Below are 9,061 nucleotides of genomic sequence, written 5' to 3' on the forward strand. Positions count from 1 at the left end.
GGTTCAGCGTTTGCCAACCTTAATGCTTTTGTGTGTCTCTATCCATATAGAAAAACTAAAAACCACACTTCAACTCTCTCACTGAAAGCTTCAGAGCTTTAGCCATTAAACTATGAAAACAAATAAAGACAATTTATTATTGCCCAAGCTCAATTATATACCTTTTTATTTTCCCCCCTCAAGGTGCTGCAATATTACACCACAATGTAACTGCAGTCAACACCTTCATTATTTTTGAGCCCTTTCCTATTAAAGAAGCAGCTCTATCCAAAATAAGCTGAGCCAAAGGTTGTGTTTGAAATATGTCCATTTGGTCATTTTTTATTTTACAGAACAAAGCTCTATTCCATTCTTCACTGTAGTGATCTCAGGAATTTAGGTGTCTTTTACTTTATGTTTACAGATAAATAGTTCTCAGTGCAGGTGCTAAACAACCTCTTAAGGAAGCTCCAGAAGAAAGTAAATATATAAAAACCTATCCAAAGTCTGCAAATAAATTAAAAAACCCTCTAAAGTGTCAAATGATTTGTTTCATGAATACAAACCCTAAAATAATGTAGTTTAATAGGAGAATCAGAAAAATGTTCCTCATAAGGACAAACCAAGCCAATTTTAAATAAGAATTAAAAAAAAAAGGCGGCATGAAGCCTTGCATGGCTCTATAACCATAGATCTTCATTCTTACACTATCAATTAAGAAAAGGCAACAAAACACATTTTTTCAATTCACCTTTCTAGCACAGAACATATTTCAAAGCCAGTTCAGCTCATATTTCAAACAGCTATAGTTCTTGTGAGTTTTTATTGCCTGTCAAAATTAATGGTTAAGCTTTTTCAAGTCAGTATTAGACTTTCTGCACTTCCTGATGTTATAGACATGCTGCTATTGTATAGATTAGGTTTCTTTAAACTATGAGTTGGTAAAAAACTTAAGATGTTTAGTTTTGCAAATATTGCTCCTCCTGGCTTATACATTTTGCATAATGTGTTAAAAGCACAAGGAGTTGATAGTCTTGTACAGATGCAACTTGACGATGTATTGACTTTCTAGGTTAACAAAATAAAATTGAAAAGCAAGTCACATAAAGCAACAATCACTACTGCAATCACACATGTATGCTGTAAGTCACCCCTTTCCCCTACCCCCACCCACCACACATAACTTGCCCCTAACATTCTCTCAGGAACACAAAATGAACTACGAATTTTACTAAATTACAGCCACAACAGCAGCTAACTGCAGCAGCCACAGGATTTCTTTCAAGTGAAGCACTGACCCTTTGCATATAAAACATTAAACACTCTGAGCATTTTAGATAGTTTCATTCGTTCAGGCTCAAATTCGAAATAGGATGCTCTTGCAGGTTACACAAATGCAATCATTTGCAACAAGACAAAATCCTTATACTTGTTACAAAATTCACAACAATCCACACACCACCCCAAAGGTTTTTTTTTGGTGTTATTTCTTTTTATACTTCTGCCCTATAACGGCAGATCATAAAGCAGGACAAAAAAGGGATAAAAGAAACCCACATTGCCTCTCTACCTACAAAAAATCCTTGGCTTCTCCATTTAGCAAGATTACAAACCATAATCTCCTCAGTGTTGGTTTTCAGGATGGGGGGGAAGGGGGAGGAATGGGGAGGGAGGGGAGATCATAGGATAGAAAACACAGTTTCTGTAAGTCTCTAAAGCACAACCCTGTTGTTCCTACTTCAAAGTTATGAGATTTATTGAATGAAGACTGGACAAGTCATTCATGCTTTTCTCCTGCATTCAGAAAGGCACTGATAGATTACAGTGTTAAGTATTTATCTCCCAGTTCTTAAAGAACAAAGTCTAAATGTGCCAAAAGCTAAAGTCTCTGAATAGCAGAAGTAGTTGTAGACACTGCAATGCTAATAAGATAGTAATAGTGGTAGGGCTACAGTTACAATGAAAATAACTGCAATTAAGATGCAAAAAAGCAGTGGTACTACTAAGACAAGTACATGCACATCCATTCTTGATTTGACAACACAATCTAGTCTAGTTCAAAGAGCCAAGAATTTAACAGTTTGGAGGGAAAAAAAATCTTCAGCAGGACAGCTGTGTCCTCATCTATAAAATAAGCAAGAAGAGAAAGATAAATACACATCTGAATCCGTTAACTGAAGAGGAAACTCAAGTTGTTGTTTTAGAGCTACAGACCCTCAGGAAGGATAGTTTTCCATCTCATGTTACTTTTAAAGCATCTGTTCTACTCTGCAGTTTTTATAGTTGAGTTCGAGAAAAAAGCTCCTCCTCACAAGGATCAGCCCATTCACTTCCACCTTCTGATGCTGTGTCTTCAGAGCTGGAACTATCACTGGAGTATATCTTCTTCCTGAAGCCATTTGGTTTTGCTCCAGAATTTATGTCATCTGCACACCTTGCTTCATAAACAGAGGAAACCTAAGGATTTAAAATTTACAACATTTATTTGGAACAGCAGCAAGTTTATCTATAAGTGAGCTGTAGGATTTTGTATTTCTTTTTCACCCATTCCGCTTCTCCCGGTCTAACTTGCAAATAAACGACAAATTGAGTAGCAAAAGCAAAACTAGGTTCAAAGTACACTTTAAAAAACAAAACAAAACAAAACCTCAGCTCTGATATGCCGGTGCTCTGCCCATGCCACTGCCCCTCACACCCAAGGGGCCACAGCCTTCCAGCCCCTCTGGTGCCCGTCACTCGCGACCCAGTCCCCTGGCTCTGCTGGTGCCCCTCACTCCTCACCCACACAGCCCTCCGGCCCTCCCCCCCAGCCCTGCCAGAGGGGGCCCCCAGCTGCCAGGGCTACAGGACCAGGGACCCAGGTCCACAGTTCCTGTGGGAAGCAGTGGCTGCTACAGCCAGAGCTGAGTGCAGCGCCTGGCTCCCCTTCCCCAACAGGCAGCATGGCCAGAGCGCAGTCTGTGGGGAAGGGGGCAGATGCAGGCTGCCCACTGCAGGCTCAGGGCTCCCTGCCCTGCTGCCGCCCCCCCAGAGGCCTCCATTGCCCAGCAGGCAGGACCTGGCATAGCAGGGCAGAGCAGGGTGGGGAGGCTGTGCTGCCACTGCCATGCACATGGTGCCCCCTGCCTGAACGCCCTCCTCCCACTCCCCCGAGCCCCTTACAGGCTGGAACTTAGCCAGCCTGCAAGGGGAAACCCAGCATTTCATGTGGTTTTCTCCTTTAAAGGAGAAAATCCACATTTTTCTCCTTAAAATGAGAAAACCTGCATTTTACTGTGGCGAACAGAAAACCAGGATCCCTGATTATGGGGAGTATCTACATTTAATAAACAACTCCGGTGATCATCCTTGGCAAAAATGAAATGTAGCTTTCACTGGGGAAAACTAGTTTTTCCTATAGCAAAAATCCCATTCACTAAGGCATTAGTTTGTCACTTATGGGAAGGACAGATAGCAAACAATGCTAATCCCTTGAAGTTGTTGGCTCTGTGTAGCTTAGTGGAACACGCTGTTGTGCTAGTTAGTGGAGCTAGGCTATCTAAGGAAAAAGCACAATGATCCTTCCGCACATCTGACCAAGCAAACCACCATTTGCTCAGACAGAGCTGAAATGCAGAATGCTAAGTATGGTAAAATGTTTGAGGAAAAACCCAGGAGGAGTTAGCATTTTGAAAAATACAAAAATAAGAGGGAAAAATAGCTTTTTTGTAGGATTGAAGTTTTAGGGACAGATAAGGATAATGCTGCATGAGAAGATCAGGTGGCACAACTACAAAAAGAAGAACAGTTACTCACCATATTAAAATCTAAAAGATGTTCTTCACTGCTGGGAATTTCCTTTACCTCTTGATATTCTCCTACACCATTCTCTCCTTTAGCATTTGTGTAACACTCTTGAAGTGTTTTTGTTTCAGAGTGGAGGAGAAAATATAAGAAGGAGGGACATGTCATTAAGAAACAAGGTTATCCATTTTAAAGTAAAATATATAACTATAAGAAGTTTTCATCAGATTTGCATTTTAAGCTGTGTGTAAATTGAGTGCTTGTCAAAGGTTCTGATTTGATGGTTTCAAAGACAAAACTACTTTGGTTAAGTGCAGAATTTTCTTCAGAGCTTTCTGAAATATCCTCAAAATTTACCTGGAAACAATATTGCTACATTCAAAGAAGGGGGAAAAAGTAATTTAAGTACTAAAAAATGTGTAAAATAACACTATAAAAATGATTGAGACACATATTCCTGGTAGAAATTTCTTAGTAATGTTTTAATTTCTGATATTGTAAATTGTTTAAGACACTTTTACTTCTGTCTCTACAAAATTTAGCATAACAAAACCCTGAGCCTGAGGCATTACTGTGATCTAAGGCTTGCTCTACACGATATATCTATTATGCAATTACCTTGTTAATTCCACAATAAATTTACACTGGCTACACATGCAAATTAACTATGGCACCTTATAAAGGTCCAACCAGCTGCTGCTTCTTGTGTCCTTGCCATCAACTAGATATTTTTCCAGAATCATGCATGTCTGAGATTGTTGATGACAAGGTATTTAGCACAATTTAGCAGATTTGTTGGAATCTGACAGGGGCTGTGACATGAATGCTTCTGCTAAGGCCATTATTGCTCAAAAATATAACTTTATAGCTGGTTTCTATCCAGTTTTAATTGGCACATGTAGGCAGCCTTTGGCTGACAGACTGCAGCTGCATAATCTCCTAGCTACTGAGGAGTACAATACACCCCCGGGGGCTGGGAGATCACAGCAGTACCCTATGGCTGCCAGGACTCTTATAGTTTCATAGTTGGTAGGGTCAGAAGGGATCTGAGCAGATCCTGGCTGCATCACACGTGGAACTGGGACTGAGACTCTTGCACCTTATGGAATTCAGCTGCCAGACTCTCAGCCCCAGCTGCGCATTGATCTCATCCACAGGAGCCTGCTTCTTGTCGGTGCAGGGGGAGTCCAGGATCAGGCTCCTCCTGCACTGGCAATAAGGTGCAATGGGATCTAATGTGCAATCCCACAATTGCGCCTCCTGTCACGCATGTATGGGATGGCAGAAGGGTACAATTGTGTAGATTATGCATTAGATCCCACAGCACCTTTACCTGCATGTGTCGAGGCAGGTTTATCAAAGTAAAAGATCTGATTTTGGTCTGCTGTGGTTACTTTATTTACAAAAACCGGTCTTGTGCATAAATAACTGTGCCCACCCCTCTAGAGTTAAATGTTATAAAAAGTTATTCTTTAAACAGAGAACTACTGGGGGTTTTTAAAGTTCTAATGCTAAATCATAAATGTGAATTGAAATCCTGGCCAGAAGTACAGAAATACTGTCTCTGATATAGCAGTGCCAGAATTTCATCTAGATATTCTATTCCTTCCTTAGATAAATTAATTCTATTGCCACAGTGGTATATGAGCCTATTAGTAGGAGACATCAGAAAATTTCATTCAGTGCTAGGAATTACGACATACAGGTAGCTTTTTCTAAAAGCATTTATTTTTACAATGTGTTTACATTATATTTTAAAAATTATTCTGGGGTCTAGAAGAATTTCTAGTCAACTTCAGCAAATGAACCAAAAATAGACATGTGCACTTAACATGGTTGCTTTATGAGTTTCTCAGTTAATGATGGTCAGGCACAACTCTGCATACAGTACTCTGTCAATACAACGTTGAAGTACATGTTATACAGTGTAGTTCAAACTAAAGTTCTCTTGTATTGTCTGATAATCTGATTCAGGTTATTCGCTGTTATATCAACAGTAATTATACCAAAATGTATTTTTATAAAAGGGATCTAAATAGCGTAAATGTTTTAAAATACTACCCACACAATCTGTAGTAATTAATATTAAAATCGGTTGAACTATTTATAATTTTACTAAGCATTTATACATGTACAACAATGTGTTAGGTAATTTGATTTCCAAATGATTCAGTTACATACTGTTTAAGCCTGAGGCATGACTATAAAATAATAAATATAATTTTAAAATAGTAAAAGAACAAATTTGTTCTCTTAACACTCATAAGAAATTAAACCAAAATTTAAAGGAGAATTAATTTTGTTGTTACTATAGTCATTCTCTTGCCCTACGTATGTCTTGAAATCTGAACCACTGAATTACTAGAGTACTACCAGGAAGTATTTTATATGATCCCATGAAATTCTATGCATTTAATCTCACATAGCAACTTTTCCCATGTTAATCCGTTCCCATTTTAGCTCAGTGCAAACCCTTGTACATCAATGGATTTACTGGCTTTATGCCTAACAGCTACATAGCTACTACTATCTTTGATTTGCCTTTTATGAAAATAGGAAAGGAAAGGAGTACATAGGAAAGAAGAACATCAGCTTTCCTTTGCTCTGTATCATTGTTCAAAATGTATAACTCCTACTTCCACATATTACACCCAAGCTGTTGCCATAAATCACAATGACATTCATAAGGATCAGTAAATATTCACTGATAGCAGGGCAAGCAATAATTTTCAGCAACTGGATGTTATCATCTACACAATTGCAATGTGTGGCAAAGTGGGGCTCCTAGACTAACCACAGTAGTAGTTTCCCCACCTGCCTCTGGGCACGCTGCCCACCTGGCTCACCTGCCATGCCTAGACAGAACACAATTGACATGTTAATTAGGTGGGAGGCTGCCCATTCTTGCCCCAATGCCAGGGATATCTGCGGCTCCATTCCTTCCCTACCCTGCAGCACAAGCCTTGCAGATGCCATTCCAGGCAGCTAACTCAACTATCCGCTTCGCCCATTAGCTGTGGCCCCTTTTCTGGGACCTTTGGCTTTCCTTTAAGCCCTGGCCCCGTCTCAGGCCAGTCAGGACTCCAAGCTTCTCTGCTCTTACAAGCATCCCTCGTGGTGGGCCTCTGGCCCTTTTGACCCCAACTGGGTCCTGGCCCCACCATTGACCAGTCAGGTCCTTCAGTTAGGACTAAGCTGCCTGCCTGCACTCAGGGATCAGGGGTCTCCCATTCCCAGCTCAGGTACTTCCCAAAGTGTGCCTGGCCCCGCGGGGTCACTCACCCTAGCAGGCTCAGGTGCTTCCCGAAGCTTACCTGGCCTTCCCTGGATCAGATGGTTCAAATAACCCACCCAAAGGTGAGGGCTGGGGTTAAGGCGCCTACCCGCCTTTCACTGGGGTGGTAACTGGCCTGACATTTCCTGGGGGCTCCCATGCCATTGAGAGCCCCACCAGGCCACCCAGTCCCAGCAGGGTGCAGTTTTAGGTCATGCCAAGGACCAGGAGCCTCCAAACCATCCCCTTAAGCTCCTGCCCTTATCTCCAGGATGTTGCATACAGCCTTGCAGCCAGGCAATGTTTCTGCCTGGCCTGCAAGCAGTGAACTGCTCTGTTTATATAGGCAGCCAGGGATCTAAAATGACCACTGCAATCAAGCACAAGCACCTGCTGGATGCTTGGCACAGCCCTTAAAGTGGCAGGCACCATCAGTGCCCTGCCATACAATGTTAAAAGTTTTTCCAAGTTAGGAGACTCCTAGATCAGCCCAGGCCAGGTAAGGAGAACTACAGGGGCAATGAAAGCTGAATGGCTTAGACGCTAGACTATTTCACAGTCAAAGCAGGCATCAGTTGTTGAGGGTAAAGTGGTAGGCTACTCTTAAATGCCATCTAAGCTTTAGTCTGGGCTTGTAGAAAGAAAGACTAAGCATTAAGAATGTGGTTTAAACTTGGCTGCAACTTCAGTAACTAATACATCTAGGAACTCTTCCAAAATAAGTTATCCTTCCTATAATAATCTGTTCTACCTGGCGTTCTCCATCCCATTAAGTTGGCACTGGCACTGCTTTGAAAGACCCTGACAACTGAAAGATACACAGGTAGAAAGAAAGGGTTGTTTCTTTGTTGGATCAGAGAACAGGAATTACAATTCTGTTCACTACCTGCTTTAGGAAATACCTTCTCCTAATATGGTCCCAGTTTCAATTTTACGAGGGAATGGATAATTATATGCACTGAAATTGCCACTAGGAGGCACCACCAATTTGCTGTTTCCTCTACCCTGTGGTCACATTCTCAGATTGTTAAGTATATCTTCCCAAATGGCAGGCAATCCATTCAACTACCTGGCGGCTAGGATGCATCACCACTTCCTTAAATAATTCAGGTAGTGGATATGCAATTCTATTAATTGCATTCCAGGTTTTCCTCACTTACAGAAATGTTACCAGCTAATTTATCCTCTCAAGGCAGCTTTATCCTCCTGTGTCCACCAGCTTTGTCTGCGTCCTAGTCCCTTGCTAGACCTTCCAGCATAGCATCTCAGGGCATATTACAATACCCCAGAGAAGGAACATGGAAACAATTTAGTCTACAAAAGGAAAAGCATTCTCTAGCAACTGAACAATTTCAAATTGAATCCAAAGTTTTTTAATGTGACAAAGTGTGATGGAAGGACATCTAATTTACTGAGGCACCACTTGGCAAGTATATCAAAATTTACTCATATGTTTTAAAATCGGATGTATTAAAAGAATACAGGCAGATCAATTTTGGCTTCAAATTTATTTTTTGTATTAAAAATATTTTATATAAAGTATAAAAGTATAAATGAAATAGGTTTTTATAAAAAAAGAAATTCAATTAATAATGTTTTCAAATAATTATTCTCTCATTGCGTGAAGTCCAGCAGCACAGCAATGTGAGATAACCAGAAAGTTATTATTGTATGTAGAAGTGAAATTAACTATTCTAGTTTACTGTCCAAAGTGAGTAAAAAGCAAAAGTTAAATCAAGCAGACTAAACAGCAAGATGTTATTTTTAATAATATTTTCATTTTTAATACACCTAAACGTAGTGTCAGTGACTACTAGAGATTTTGTTTATTAAGAATATTTTTTTAATTTGCCTGTCCCAATTATCCCTCCATTCAGAATTTATAACAAAATAATTTTAATTTTAAATGCAGCTAATAAATCTCTTCCTGCTCATTTCTAAAGTGAGAAAGCCTATTTTAAACCAGGGTTAACTCAAACATGCTTATCTTCTTACCTTCAGACTGTGATGCAGGAAAGAGCGGAG

At 40.2% G+C, this 9,061-nt stretch overlaps 1 protein-coding gene across 1 annotated transcript in view; it reads right to left on the reverse strand.

Annotated features, from left to right (window-relative positions):
- Positions 1 to 7: 7 nt before the first annotated feature.
- The window catches only part of KIAA0232 (KIAA0232 ortholog), an 81,311-nt gene continuing 72,257 nt past the window's right edge, over positions 8 to 9,061 (reverse strand). Inside the window, 3 exon segments of the mRNA XM_006017023.3 lie at positions 8 to 2,436; positions 3,775 to 3,872; positions 9,032 to 9,061. The exon segment at positions 9,032 to 9,061 is cut by the window's right edge and continues 88 nt beyond it. Coding sequence (XP_006017085.1) covers positions 2,257 to 2,436; positions 3,775 to 3,872; positions 9,032 to 9,061 — 308 coding nt within the window. The 3' untranslated portion in view covers positions 8 to 2,256.

Source organism: Alligator sinensis, unplaced genomic scaffold (assembly GCF_000455745.1).
Source record: "Alligator sinensis unplaced genomic scaffold, ASM45574v1 scaffold421_1, whole genome shotgun sequence".
Taxonomy (NCBI): domain Eukaryota; kingdom Metazoa; phylum Chordata; order Crocodylia; family Alligatoridae; genus Alligator; species Alligator sinensis.